General features: G+C 61.4%; 1 protein-coding gene across 2 annotated transcripts in view; it reads right to left on the bottom strand.

Moving 5' to 3' along the window:
* LOC105488891 (zinc finger protein, FOG family member 1) overlaps positions 1 to 14501 on the bottom strand; it is a 75574-nt gene that overhangs the window by 49734 nt on the left and 11339 nt on the right. Inside the window, exon 1 of one of the 2 annotated variants that reach the window (XM_071085094.1) lies at positions 2847 to 3396. The exons of the other annotated variant lie outside the window; for it this stretch is intronic. Within the exon in view, the coding sequence (XP_070941195.1) occupies positions 2847 to 2927 (81 nt within the window). The 5' untranslated portion in view covers positions 2928 to 3396. Of the gene's footprint in view, positions 1 to 2846; positions 3397 to 14501 lie in introns of those variants that run through there. 2 annotated transcript variants of the gene reach the window in all.

Genomic DNA, 14501 nt, shown 5'->3' with positions numbered 1-14501 from the left:
CTCCCTTCCAACTCCCGGTGCTGACGATTAAGGTGGCCCCTCCCAGCTTTGATGGCGAGGCACCGGGGGGCTCCTTTGAACGAACGCCTTGCAGAAAGCCAGAGCCAGTCGCTGAGGAGAGGGGGGACATCCCTCAGACTGTGGGCCCCAGGGTGGCCATGCCAGGTGGGGCGCAGATGGGGGCTGTGGATGAGGAGTCTGAGGCCCCTGGGGAGGCCCCTGAGGTGCCCCTGGCTCTGTGGCCTTGGGCAAGCCTCTTAAAAACCAGAGCCCTGGCCCAGGGAGAACCCTGCCCCAGCTCAGGGTTCGAGACCAGCCTAAGTCCCCAGTGGGTGCCTGCAGGGGACACAGGTGCCTATGCTGGCCTCTCTTGGGGGTCCTCTCATTCTCGGTCTAGAGGGGAGGAAGTGGAAGTATAGGTGCCTGCCCAGGCCCCATGTGAGCAGCTGGTGGGGTGGGTGGCCACTGGCGGCCACATGGCCCCGCTCCTCCCCCACCAGAACCATGGCTCTTTCCTTCACTCATTCATCGGCTCCCTCCCTCGCCCGCCCCCTCACGCACTCGATTCTTCCTCCTTCGCTTTCGCTGGCTCCTTTCCCCTTCCTGAGCCCTTGGTGTGCCCCACCCTCATGAGGTGCTGGAGATCCTGCAGTGACCAGCCCCACCCCCCCAAAAAAGTGGAAGATGCCAGTGTGGGCACCACAGGAAAGAGTCAGAGGTGCCATCCAGGAAGGCTTCCTGGAGGAAGTAGCAAGTGGGTGGCAATCTGGATGGGGAGAGGAGGAGGCTGCCAGCACCAGGTCCAGGGAAAAGCACTCTAGGAGGAGGGAGCAGCAGGAGCTGAGGCTGGCACAGGGCAGGCAGCTTCTCCCTGAGCCTGGTTTCAGGGGATGAAACTGTCTTGCCAAAGGCTGGTGTCGGGACTCAGACAGGTGTTGGCAGCGGGCGCTGGGCGCAGATGTGAGGTTGTCACCACAGCTGCTGTTACTGTTTCTACTCCACAGGGACGTGCTGCATCTTCCCCCTGCGGCAGTGGGTGTGAGTGGGTGAAGGCCAGGGCTGGGGGAGGGAGTGCTGTAGGGGGGCAGCGTGGGGGAGGGAGGGAAGGGGAGGGGAGCGGCGAGGGGCACAGGTCGGGGCAGAGGATGGAATGGGGAGATGGAAGACGGGTGGGGCTGGGGAGGCGGAAGAGAAAGACCCCCAGGGCTGGCCTCCTGGTCTTGCTGGCCCTGGGCAGCAGGTCGGCGGGCGGTGGGGGGGTCACAGCATTGCCAGGAGAGAGACCCTGGCCTCTGGCGGCACAGCGGCCAGATAAGGCCCTGATAACGGAGAGAAAACAGCAACAGATTCAGACTTTCCCACCAGCTGGGCAGCGGGCAGCTCGGGCCACGGTGGGGACAGAGAGGAGACAGGGACAGCCCCACTCGCTCTGTGGAGGCCACGCTATGGGAGTGCAGGGTGACTGGGGCCCAGGCCGGGTCTGGGGGCCGTGGTGAGCCATCACAGAGGGCCTGGGTCCCCCAAGCTGACCCGAGTTGAGTCTACAGCTTGACCTCTTGGCCGGCAGGCAGCATGACCTCTGGCCGAATGGCCCCCTCCCGGGTCCCTGGTGAGTGGCTGATGCTCTCCACATCCCCCAGCCCAGCTAGGAGCATCTCTCATCCCGTGAATCTCGCCAAGCAGGGAAACCGAGGCACAGAGAGCAGCAGTAGCAGCAGCCCAGCCACACCGTCAAAGTGGGGTCTGCTGGCAACGCCAGCCCATCACCACCTGCGTGGGGAGCCCAGCCCCGCGGCAGGGACTCAGGACTCACCGCCCACACCCTCAGGAAAAGTGGCCAGTACCTCACACGCAATCCATCGAGCAGCCAGGCTGACTTCCACGCACAAGGGCAGCTGAGGGAGCGGGCGGCAGAGCCTGGGAGAGCCCAGAGCAGACGGCGCCTTCTGTGCCTACCTACCTACCCACCAGGGAGCCCAGGCTCAGCACACACCCCTTGACCCTCCTGCTTCATTCACGTCCAACACATCACCCTGGTGTGGCCTGGAGCCGCCATTGCTATGTGGCCACATAAATTTGAGCCCAAATTTGAGCCACATTGCTATGTGGCCACATAAATTTGAGCCCAAATTTGTGGCTCAAATTTTCCATTGAGATGGAATTCACATACAATCAACTGCACCCCCAAAAGCATCCTCTTGGCTTTTCTTTTCTTTTCTTCTTTGAGTTAGGGTCTTGCTTTGTTGCCCTGGCTAGAGTACGCCTGTGCAATCACAGTTCACTGTATCCTCAAACCCCTAGACTCAAGCGATCCTCCGGCCTAAGCCTCCTGAGGAGCTGGGACCACAGGTGCATGCACGCCACCATGCTGGACTGTAGCAATCCTTCTACCTCAGCCTCCCAAAGTGTTGGGATTGCAGGCATGAGCCACTGCACCCAGCCGTGTTTGGCTTTTAAAGGCAGGAAAGTGTGCTGGAAAATGGGTATGGTGGTAACATGCAACCTAAATACAAACCAGGCCCCACCTGGCCCAGTCTCATGCAAAGAAACACACCGAAATGACCCAAATCTGTGCTTGTTTCTCAAGAGTATTAAAGGAGTCACTGAAAATCTTACTCTTTCTAATATCAGCCACCTTCCCGTGCCCTTCTCCGCTGACCCGGGGCCCTCACTGGCTGAAGCTCACACGCCCAGCCCATGTGGCTGCTCAGCTCTCCCTTCCCGGCACTCATGTGAACTGTGCCCACTTCTCTCCCTCCTCTCCTCTCCTGTGGTTCCCTCTATGTCCATGTTCCGACTCCCTCATGGAAGGTAGGGGTGCCGGGCTGGCAGAGACCAGAACTCACTTTCAGGGCTGTGGGGAAGCTCTGCGTGGCCCCGGTCTGCAGATGGTGTGGAGAAGGGACCCGGCATGTGGGCGTGCGCATGTCCAAATCTTCTCTCCATCCCTTTCACACTGTGTGTTTAGCGTAAGCACAGCCTTGGGGGGCTGGGGTCTTGCAGCCAAAAGCGGTCCCCGGCCAGGAGTTGGGAGCCCTCAGGCCACCGGCTTAGCTTCTGACCATCTTGGGCCGTCAAACGCCCTGCCTTTCCCTGCCCCTCTGGGAAGCCCTCCCTGGCCCATCGTATGTTCGAGTCGAGTCCAGCTCCCTCCCTCGGTGCCAACAGCCTGGATTCCACGACACACTTGCTGTGTGAAGGACTATCACCCTGTCTTCCCAGCCACGCTTGGCCATGTGGTCATGCTCACTAAGCAGCCCCCAACCCCTCACCTGCTCTGCTCAAACGCCTCCCATGGGCCCCCAGGGATCTCAGAGCAAAAGCCAAACCCCTACCCAGCTCCCGCGTGGTTTCTGAAAATGGCCCTGCCCTGGCTGCCCCCTCTGCCAGAACTTCCAGCAGGCACCTGCTCGGCCCTCCCCCTCCCTCAGCCCTCCCCAATTCCCATGATGGCTGCCCTGCCACTTGGCGGCCCTCCTTCCCTCCCTTCACCTCTGCTCACAGCCGCACCCCCAGCATCTAGAACGGTGCCTGGCACACAGTAGGTACCCAGCAAATGCTGATGGACACGGGAAGGGTCAGGGCTGGAAACAGGCTGGTGGGGTGTGGCTGGCTTGGAGGGGGGTGTGGCTAGGTCATCCTGGGCTCCCCGAGCAGGGAGGCTGTGCAGAGGGATGGGGGCTTGGTTGGTTCCAGCGAGGGGCTTTCGGGTCTCAGCCTGCTCATCCTGGGGTGGGTGAGCCCAGACTGAGTCCCACCTGGCTGCCTGCCCCTGTGGGGTCTGAGGCCTGGGTGGGTGTGGGGGCACTACAAGGAGAGGGATGAGACTCAGGGTCATGGGGCACCAACATTGGGAGGGGGTCCTGCACCCCCCTCAGCCCCACTACTTCCTCCTGTGGCCGACCCAGTAACTGAGGGGTGGACCTGGTGGGCTTAACTGCCCTGGGCCCACAGCCACGCCCAACCTCTGGCCGCATGGTGTCCAGGCTGAGCAGCCGTCCGCAGGGCCAAGGGTGGGCCCAGGCACTCCTGCACCTGTGTGTCCCAGGCAGCATCGGCTGTAGGCTGATGGGGCTCCTCCGAGCCCGGCCCCTCCCTGGGCAGAGGAAGTAACAGTGGTGGGCAGCGGACAGTAGGCAGTGGCCAGCAAGCCTTGGAGTGGCCACACAGATAGCACAGATCCAGGTGTCCAGACCCAGCAGACTGCCTGCACCTTTTCCCGAGCCCTGCCCTGTACCTGGCGTTGTCCTTGGGGTCCTCACAGACAGGAGAGAGAACCTGGACTTTCTCAGGCCTCAACTCGCTCTCCCCTCCTCCTCCACCTCCCTTTTTCTTGGCCGTGCCCCCCAGACTCCTGCCCCTGCTCAGGGTTACTTGGGTGGAACTGGGACACAGGTCTGTGCAGCTCCCAGGCCCGAAGTCTGGTATCTCCCCTTGCTGGCCTCAGTTTCCCCTCCTGGCTCCGTGTCATAGGCAGATCACAGCTCAGCAAGGCCCTCCCCGGTCCCACACCTTCCCTCCCATCACGTGCGTTCCTGCCCTCACCATGGTCCCTGTGCAACTGTCCACCCTCCCCTCTGACAGCTCCCCAAGGCCTGGGCCCTGCCAGGCGCCCGCTGCGTGGCTGAAGCCAGGGCACCCTCAACACCCCATGGGAGCGTCCACCTGCCTCGCCTGCTGTGGTGCAGGGCTGGCACCGGGCACGTCTCCTCCCAGAGCTGTGACTCCCTCTGACCAGATCCCCATCAACACGGGTGCACAGCTCTTCACAGTTTATGAAGCTCTGCCAGGATCAAGCACAGGCCTGTAGGGAAACTGAGGCAGAGAGCAGCATGGTCCCAACACGGGCCTCAGGCCAGCTGCCATTCAGGGACAAGTGGAATCCAGCTGGTGCCTGGTTCTGGGCATAGGGGCTGCCCAGGTCCTGGTTTACACATCTGGCCGATGGGGATGGACTCATCAGTCTCGAAGAGCTGCAGTGAACAGAGGATGGGAGGCTCTGCAGGAGGCAGAGGGGCCCCAGATGCGGGTTCCCAACAGCCCTGGGGGTTCTGCAGCAGGGGCGGTAAGAGGGGAGCGAATGAACGTCCTGTGTGTGGGGACGGAGGATGCCGAGGAGGCTCGAACAGTGTTCGGGACAGAGAAGAGTGGGCTGGCGTAGGGGGCTGGCTTCAGACGAGGTGGTCACCAGGGCTTCTCAGAAGGTGACCTTTACCTGCGGCTGAGAACAGCCCTGGGCAGAGAGCGCTAAAGACAGAGTCCCCCACCCCGAAGTGGGAAGGAGCCCCGCACAGCCCAGGAATGGGAGGAGGCGGGTGGCGGGGAGGCAGGGGGCTGGAGGCGTCAGAGGGAGCTGGGGTTTTATTCTGGGCACCGTGGGAAGCCACCATCAGACGCTGAGCAGAATGCCAAAATCTGTCAGACTGTGTTAGGGTCACCGGGCTGCTGGGGGGAACCCTGGCCCGGCAGCTGCTGTATCTGCCACCACCTCCAGGCAGCCCCCCAGCTTCTGGCCATCTCTTTGGGCTCCCTTGGATCCTCCCCCTGCCCTGAGCCTGCCCCTTCTCTGGTGCCAGGGCCAGTGGGCTTGTCCCCCACCCGTGTCCCCAGGGGCAGGGGCCCGGGCGGGGCAAGGCAGAGAGAAAGGGAGGTGGAGGAGGAGGGAAGAAAGAGCCGGGGCCTGAGAAAGCCCAGCCCGGCTGATAGGGGAGAGATTGGTTTCAGCCGGAGCCGCGGCCTGCCAAGTCCACATCCTATCGGTGCGGCCTGCGTTTACTCAACATTCATCACCGCTGAACTCGGAAACTTTATCGACGCTGAAGGTTGGCGCCATCTCTGGGCCCGGCCACTCCCGGCCCTCCGATGGGCCCGATAGCCACTGATAGATTACATGAGATTGCTTCACTCCGGAGAACTGATTCCTAACCCCCTTGGGGAAGAGCCGATGGGGTGCCCAGGGATGGGATGTGGGGGCGAGGCCGCGTGGGGCCGTGGGGGGCAAAGACCACGGCCCAGGGTGAAGGTGAGGGTGGGGTCAGACCATATATGTGGCAGGGTGGCTGAGGCCTTGCACACGGCCGCAAGCCCGCTGGAGGCCCAGGGAGGAGGAGAGGTCCCAGCAGGGCCCCGAGTATCTGGGCTGGGGAGCGACCCCATCCTCGGATGGGTGATAAGGGCTGACAGACGGGGGGGCCGCGGCTCACGGAGCTGTCGCCGCGCAGCCTGTGTCAGACGGGTGGAGGCAGCTGGCTCCCTGGAAGGGGGCAGGGCTCCAGCAGGACGGCCCGGCCATGGGAGAGGTGGGCGCAGCGCCCAGACCCCGGGGCAGTGGGGGGTTACGGACCTTCCCAGCAGCCAACCTTCCTCCTGCCCTGGGGTCCTCAAGGCCATGCCTGTGGGGTCACCTCACTCCGCCTTCAAGGCCATGGTGAGAGGGGCCCCTCATCAACGGCTGTACAGCTGGGCTGAGGCCTGAGGGGCAGCGGGTGAGCTCATGAGCCCAGGAGACTTCAGGTTTCATTCACAGAATTGAACCACAGCCCGAGGATGGGTGGTTCCTGCCATCCTCTTCCCGGTGGGCCATCCCGGAGATTCCCAGGGGCCAGGAGCAGGATTCACCCCAGACCCAGGGACCCTAATGTCCAGACCCTCAGATGCCTTTCAGAAAGGAGGAAGTCACGCCCTCTGACTCGGTTCAGCCTTTTCCTCGTTCCAGGGTCCCAGGCAGCAAATCAACCGCTCCCACCGCACAGCTGCAGAAACAGAGGCTTCCCGGTCCCATGGGGGGATGGCAGAGTTGCAGGGCCTGCGTCCAGACCTCCTGCCCAGCTGACCCCTCGTCCCGGTGGGGCCCAGGGCTGCGGCGTCCTGGAAGCTTGTGGGACACTAGAGCTCTGAGCTCTGTGATGCCTGCCCTGGGCCTGCTTCCCGCCTGAAACCAGGAGTTAACACATCAGCCTCCAACCCACAGAGGCGGAGCCTAGGATGCCGGAGTGGGGCTGTGGCAAGGGTGGGAGTCACCATCAGGCGGAGCCTGTGCCAGGAGCGCGTGGAGTTCTGGGGACCCACTGCTGCCGGGTTCTCAGCACCGAATGCACACTGGAAATGGTTAATATGGCAAATGTGATGTACACGTTACCACAATAAAAAACAGAAAATTCAGGCCGGGCGCGGTGGCTCACGCCTGTAATCCCAGCACTTCGGGAGGCTGAGGCGGGCGGAGCACGAGGTCAGGAGATGGAGACCATCCTGGCTAACATGGTGAAACCCTGTCTCTATTAAAAATACAAAAATTAGCTGTGCGTGGTGGCGGGCGCCTGTAATCTCAGCTACTTGGGAGGCTGAGGCAGGAGAATCGCTTGAACCCAGGATGCAGAGGTTGCAGTGAGCCCAGATCGCAGCACTGCACTCCAGCCTGGCGACAGAGAGACACTCTGTCTCAAAAAAAAAAAAAAAAAAGAAAAGAAAATTCAAACAAAAAAGCAGGAAATGCCGCCCTCTCTGTGCTGTGGGCGCAGCAGGCGCTCCGGGTGCCTCTTCCCTTTCTCCTGGGACCGAGGCACAGAGCTGGCACATCCCTGCCTGTGCGCCCCACCCTGCGGGCACCTGCCCTGCCCACCACCGTGCCTCCAGCCACTTGTGGGTGTGGACACTGAGGCTGGGGCTCGCTGGGGTTCAGCCCTGCACCCCCCTCCGTGAACTGTGGGTCCGCAGATAGGGTGGGGTTGCCGGTGGCCATGCGTGGTGGGAGCCCAGATAAGGTGACCTGTCCCGAGAGTGGTCCCAACAAACTTCCGATACCCATCAGGGTTTGGCCCTGCCGGGCTCCTACCAGGGAGGCCCTAGCTTCTGGCTCCACCCCCTGCAGCCCACACGGCCCCTGCCCCAGCCCACCCAAGGCTCTTGTGGACCTGCAGGTCCCTTCAAGAATAATCCACCGGAACGGGGTGCGGAGCCAGCCCAAGGCTCAGAGCCCTCCCAGCCCGTGTGCACCCCCATTCACAGAGATGGAGACGCAGCCTTAGTCGTAGTCACAGGCTCAGGTGTCTGTGGCAGATCTGACTGTGAGTAAGTGGTAGGCAGAGATTCATGCCCAGGCCACTTGGCTTCAGAGCCGTGAGCCCTGACCCCTCCACTGTGTGCTGGAGCCACCATGGCCACGGCCATCTTGGGGATCCCGACCCCTCCACTGTGTGCGGGAGCCATCACGACCACGGTCATCTTGGGGCCCTGACCCCACCTCTGTGAGTGGGAGCCGCTACAGCCACGATCATCTCGGGGTCCTGATGCCCCGAGCTGTGAGTGGGAGCCACCGCGGCCACTGTCATCTCAGGGTCCTGAACTATGAGCGGGAGTCACCTTGGCCACGGTCATCTCAGGGTCCTGAACCGTGAGCGGGAGCCACCACAGCCACGGTCATCTCAGGGTCCTGAACTATGAGCGGGAGTCACCTCGGCCACGGTCATCTCAGGGTCCTGAACTGTGAGCGGGAGCCACAGCGGCCACTGTCATCTCAGGGTCCTGAACTGTGAGCGGGAGCCACTGCGGCCACTGTCATCTCAGAGCCTAGATGCTACAGCCCGAGTCAGAGCCTGTGGCTGCTGGCCTTTGCGAGGGAGGAGGCCACACACAGCTGGAGCCCTGGAGGGTCAGCTGGTTGGGAGCTCCGGGAGTCCGGTTCTTGTCTGAATTCTCAGCACCCATTGCAGTCAGGGTGGAGTAAGTACAGAGGAAAAGTCTGGTCTACCATGGCTGCAGGGGAGCTGGACTTTCCTCTTCCCGGCCCCCAACTCTGCTTCTTCAGAAGGCAGCCTCTGGGCAGCCCACTATGTAGTTGGCAAGGGCACACGGGGAAGGGAATGCCTGTCGCAGAGGCTGGACCCCGCCGGGAGAGGTGCTGGCATCTGAGCTGGGCCCTGGGTCAGTGCGTCGCGCTGCGTCTCCCGCCCTTTCCTGGGTGACCTCATTCCCTGCTTGGAGCTCCTACCGTGTGCTTGGCGAGGACGTGTTCCCCATGCCACATCCTCACCCGTCACTCAGTGTCACCACCCGGTCCTCCATACCACCAGTCCCCCAACAGCCTCCCCAGTGGCTCTGCCACAGAGCACACAGACCCCTGTGTTCACTCTGTCCCATCAGGCTAGGGCTCCATGAGGTCACCTGGGGTCCCTGGTCCGTGCCCAGTACATAGCAGGCACTCAGTACAGGTTTGGAGAGTACAGGGGACACCCGTGAGCATCCAGAGGCTGCCCGCCCCAGCCTGTCCAGCAGCCCCGTCCCCAGGACGGGTGGGGTGGCCCTGACAGCAAGGACCCCGCAGGAGTGAGTCACAGCCCCGGCACAGGGACAAGGACCCTGGCTCTCCGCAGGTGATGCCCCCACACTGGAGGGGCCTTTGCCCACAACGCTGGCTCTGGAAGCCCTGGCTTTTTCTCCATTTCCTTTTTCCTTCTGCTTACTCTGCCTCTGGGGACAGGGCCAGGCACAGGGAGCAGATCCAGAAATCAGCAGGGAAGTATTTATGGAGCACCTACTGTATGCCCCAAACTGTCCTTGGGGAGGACAGAGCTGCCCGTATGTGTGGAGACCCCCCTGCAGACTGGGAGGGCTGATGGGGAGATCCTCGGGGCTGGGCACGCACCTCTGACCCTCACCACGTGAGAGGCACCACACCCCATATTAGAGGGTGGGGCCCTGGCCAAGGTGATGTCTGGTTCTGGTCGGACAACCCCTCCCTACTTCCTCTCCTCAGATCTCAGCCCAGACTCTTTCCCTCCTCGCCCTGCCACTATTTTCCACTTACACATTTTTCACAAACACCCACAACTGTGGCTGATTTTCAGGTGCTGTGGGAGCTGACTGGGCCTCCAGCCAGGTCGGTCTCAGGCCGGTGGAGCCTACCCCAGCCTGGTCTTGCCAACAAGACCCACCGTGCAGTATGGGTGGTTTCAGAACACAGGCGCACGCCCCCAAGGTGTCCTGAGCCCCCCTGTAGACATGGTCTCCTGGCATGTGAATTTCTGACAATGGGAAATCTGGAAGACCCCAGGTTTCCAGGCTATGCCACAGCCACAGACAGAAGGAGGACCCCCAGAGAAACTGCCACCTCAGCCTCACGGTGTGGAAGGGGAAACTGAGGCCCAGGCTGGCAAGGGACTTGCCGAAGAGCTCAGAAACTATCCTGGGAGGCAAACCTACTAGACCGCCTTCCCATTTTACAGAGGGGGAAGCTGAGGTGGGCAAAGGGGTTGGGACTGTCATTCATTAAGATGGTGCCACGTTCCCAGCCCGGCCGGCACTTCAGAAGTCTGGCAGAATGAGGTTCTGGACAGAAGTCAGGGCGGGGAGAGGGTGGAGTGGTGGTGGGCAGCCTGCAGGAGGGTCTGCAGTGGGCCCAGACATGGGGGCGGGAGGGAGGCTGGCTGGCCCGGGGCCGTTCCTGCCGGTTTGTGAAACTTGCTATTCCCATCTGGGAGTGGCTGCTGGCTGCACTCCTCTGGGGAACTCCTGGGTCCTGGCCCCCAACTCAGGCCATGTGGGTCTGGGCTTTGAGGGTTGGCAGGTCCTCCAGAGGCCAGCCTGTCCATCCACCTGTGCCCAGGCAGCGAGGCCCCTAAAAGGTGGGTCCTTCCAGAGCCGGTGGTGATGGTGGCAGAGGTCTCCACTCCTGGGGCAGGGTCCGGGGTGGGAACTACTCCCCCAGGTCAAGGCCAGCCTCTGGAGGAGGCCCCGCCCCCACACAGCAGCTCAGCCAATCCTTGAGCCTCACCCCTGGTCATTTGCATACTCCATTTCCATTGGCTGCCAGCTGTCCATTGGTTAGGACAGTGGTGCCCTGGCCATGGGGGTGGGGCTCTGGGGGACGGGGCCCTGGGGGTATCAGATTCTGGGTGACTCCTCCCAGCCCCAAGTCTAGGGTCAGAAAGCTGCATGGCGGTGTTGGGGGGCTTTAGTTACAGTGTAGGCTCTCCCCTTTCCTCGAAGGCTCCCTGACATCCACTCAGGGATGACTCAGAGCAGGAAAGATACTGGCCCAAAGTCATACAGCCAAGAGGCCGGCATAGCTGGGACCTGGCCCCGAGTCCCGGCCCCTCTCCAAGGCTGGCCTCTTTTCTCCTGGGGGGGTCTGTTTAGGGCAACTTCTTATTTTTGGCTGCCTTGTCTCAGGGAGGGCTATTTGGGGGCTTTCTTTGCAAAACGATGATGATGATACTTTCGGAGCACCCCGAGTGCTCAGCTCTCCCTCTAGGCTGTGTGTGTTGTAGGCAGTGGGCTCGCGGGTGCGTCAGGGGAGGTGGGCTCGCGGGTGTGTGTGCGGGTGAAAGTGTGTTCTCGGTTTTGTTCCTGGCATTTGGGTGGGGTGAGATAAGGGGAAGGGGGGCCACTCAGCTCGAGCAGGCAGATAGATAACGGCGATAGCACCTCCTCCACCACACAGCACGCATCGCCCTTTTCATCAAGTTCCCTTTTTTCTTTTTCGCTGGGGGGTGGTAGGGTAGAAAACTCCCCATCCCCACCTCCCAAAGCCATGGAACTAGGGATGGCGGCCTCTCCCTCTCAGGCCCCAGCCACAAAGAGCGCGGGTCAGCTTAGGGCCTGCTGTGCCCAACACACCAGCAGCCAGCCCAGAGCCCACGATGGGAGGAGGGAGGGGATCCAAGGCGGCTGCGAGGCCCGGGGTCTGGAGGGCACAGGAAGACAGGAGCAGCCGCACATGTGCCCTGTAGGGCAGGTCTCACGGTCTACACCATCAGCTCCTTGAAAGGACTCCGAGGCCGGGCACGGTGGCTCAAGCCTGTAATCCCAGCACTTTGGGAGGCCAAGACGGGCAGATCACGAGGTCAGGAGATCGAGACCATCCTGGCTAACACGGTGAAACCCCGTCTCTACTAAAAAAATACAAAAAACTAGCCGGGCGAGGTGGCGGGCACCTGTAGTCCCAGCTACTCGGGAGGCTGAGGCAGGAGAATGGCGTAAACCCAGGAGGTGCAGCTTACAGTGAGCTGAGATCCAGCCACTGCACTCCAGCCTGGGCGACAGAGCGAGACTCTGTCTCAAAAAAAAAAAAAAAAAAAAAAAAAAGGAAGGACTCCGAGAGGGGGACCGGCCTCCCATTCTTTAGAAAAGGACAGCAAGGCCCAGAGAAGTGAAGTGTCACTGGGGGGGGGGGTGCTGAGCTCCTTCCTCGAGAAGCCCTGGTGGGAACAGCTGGGAGGGGCGGGGAGACCTCAGGGGGGTTGGCCATGGCCTGCAGGGCAGGCTTAGTGGCATTGGCCCTATTTGACAGATGTGGAAACTGAGGCCTGAGCCTCTGGGATGTGTGTGAGAACAAGGGCCATGGGGGCAAATGCTGTACCCCCTGCTTGTTTGCTGTGGTCCCCGGTCTGGGTGACTGTGGCAACTATGGGGGATTGATAAGGGGTGGACTCTTGGATCACAGGGACAAATGTTCTGGAGCCATTCTGGCCGCTGTGTGATGTGACGAGGCCCTAGGTGACATCACTGAGGTCATCTGCACACTGGAGCCACTGACCGAAAACCGTGCAGGAAGAATGCCAGCAGGATTCAGAGAGGGGGGGCTGCGGGCAGAGAGGGATTTGGAGAGGTGGCCCAACCCCAGGGACCCTTGCCCTGGCATGTGTCCCTCATTAATACCACCGCTGTTTCAGGGTTTACTGAGACCCGCTGCACAAGGGCCCCAGATGCTTTCCCAGTTCTGCCCTGTCTAATTCCTCAAAGGCCAAGGAGGCTGAAACTATGATCATGCCCGTGATACAGGTGGGGAAACTGAGAGGCTGCCAGCCAGGGGGCAGGATTTAAACGCTGGTCACTGGAGCTGACGTTTACCCCCTTCCCCCGCATACACACCCCACTGTACTGGAAATAGCTGACTTCCTTTTAGAATATTGAAACAAAACAAAACTCAAAAGTTAGAAAGAAACCAACTTTCTCACCAGAGGAGCTTATTTTCTGGGAACAGATGAACCCAAGAAACAAGAATAGAGGCAGGCCAGCCTCCACCCATCCCCTCCCACTGCCAGGACAGGCTGTGTGGCCCTCAGCCATCCCCTGTCCTGTCCTCTCTGTGCTTGGCCTTTCTCCCTGAAGGGGAGGGATAAGCCCCCTGGGAGGCTCGTGGGCTGGCTCCCCCACTGCAAACACCCCAGAACCTCCGGCCAGGATGGAGACTCTGACCTCGGCTAGACTCTAAGCCAGAAGCCAGGGTCCCTTCTGTTCTCCTCATGCTGTGTGATCTCTGGTGAGTTACTCAACCTCGCTGAGCCTTCAGTTCTCCAAGGAGAATGAGGTCATAGGCACCCCTCCCAGGGCTGCAGAGTACTCCATGCCAGAACTGCCAGGGCTGGGTAATGGAGCTGTTGCCTAACCACGGCCACCATCAGGATTATTACAACTGGGGGTCCCAGAACCGCCCAGAACAGCCGCCATCCACACCGCCCCAGGGATCCTGCCTTTGGGATCCCAGAGGATCTCATTTCTCAAGAGTCACTTAAAAAAATCCAGGAAGCGGGAAATGGCAAACCGGCCTGTACCCACTGGGACCCCAGGCGGCTCCACAGGAAGGCGAGAGAGCGGCTGGGCCACTGCCTCAAGGAGACATCGTAGCTGCGGGGCCTCGGTTTCCCCCCTGCACAGCGGGCCCCTTGGCCCCCTCCACCCCTATGGCTGCCTCACCTGTCCCTCTTCCACCCCTATGGCTGCCTCACCTGTCCCTCAGCAGGAGGATTAGCTGCACGCCGGGCTCTAATCGCCGCTAATCGCTCCATCAGCGCCGGATCTCGGATCAGCTGAAGGAGGCGGCTTTATCCAGACAGACGCTGCGATGGCACCTGAGTCCCATCTGGGCGCAGCTGTCAGGTGCAGCAGCAGGGCCAGAGATGGCTGGGGACAGGGTGGGAGCCCATCTGGGGAGCACACAGGGCTTCTCAATGCAGGCAAGCCCCTCCCCCTCCCCAGCTGGCCAATGGGGCTCTGCCTGGGCCCTTCACATTTATTAAGTACCTACTGTATAACCGGGCACTGTTCTAGGCACCAGGGGGACACCAGGGATCCAAACAGGCGAAATGCCCGCTCTGGGGCATTGCATGGCCCGCAAGGCTGTGAGGAGGGCCCCGTGCTCCCACTCATTTGACAGGTGGAGAAACTGAGGCACGGAGACATGGCCCAAGACAGGCGCAGCCCAGCCAGGCCCAGACTTCTGGCTTTTCCTCCACCTTTTGCCCACCGCCAGGCTGCTGGGAGGAGCACTTCCCCGACAGAGGGCTTCCTCACAGTCCTGTGGCCCACGGTTACGAGCTCCCAACTTTCCCGAGTTTCCAGCATTACGACGTGTTCCTGCTGTTTCTCTTCTGAGCAGACGCTGCGCCCTGCCTGTGCCTCCCCAGCCTGGGCCCTGCTGTGAGCTAACTCTGCACCGCTGGACACAGGGTCTGTGCAGAGGCCGCGGCGGTGTAGGCCGTACACTCTGTGGTTCACGGCCCGGC

The sequence above is a fragment of the Macaca nemestrina genome, chromosome 18 (assembly GCF_043159975.1).
Source record: "Macaca nemestrina isolate mMacNem1 chromosome 18, mMacNem.hap1, whole genome shotgun sequence".
Lineage (NCBI taxonomy): Eukaryota > Metazoa > Chordata > Mammalia > Primates > Cercopithecidae > Macaca > Macaca nemestrina.
The sequence above is the reverse complement of the archived record's forward strand: the minus strand, read 5'-3'. Positions and strand labels throughout refer to the sequence as shown.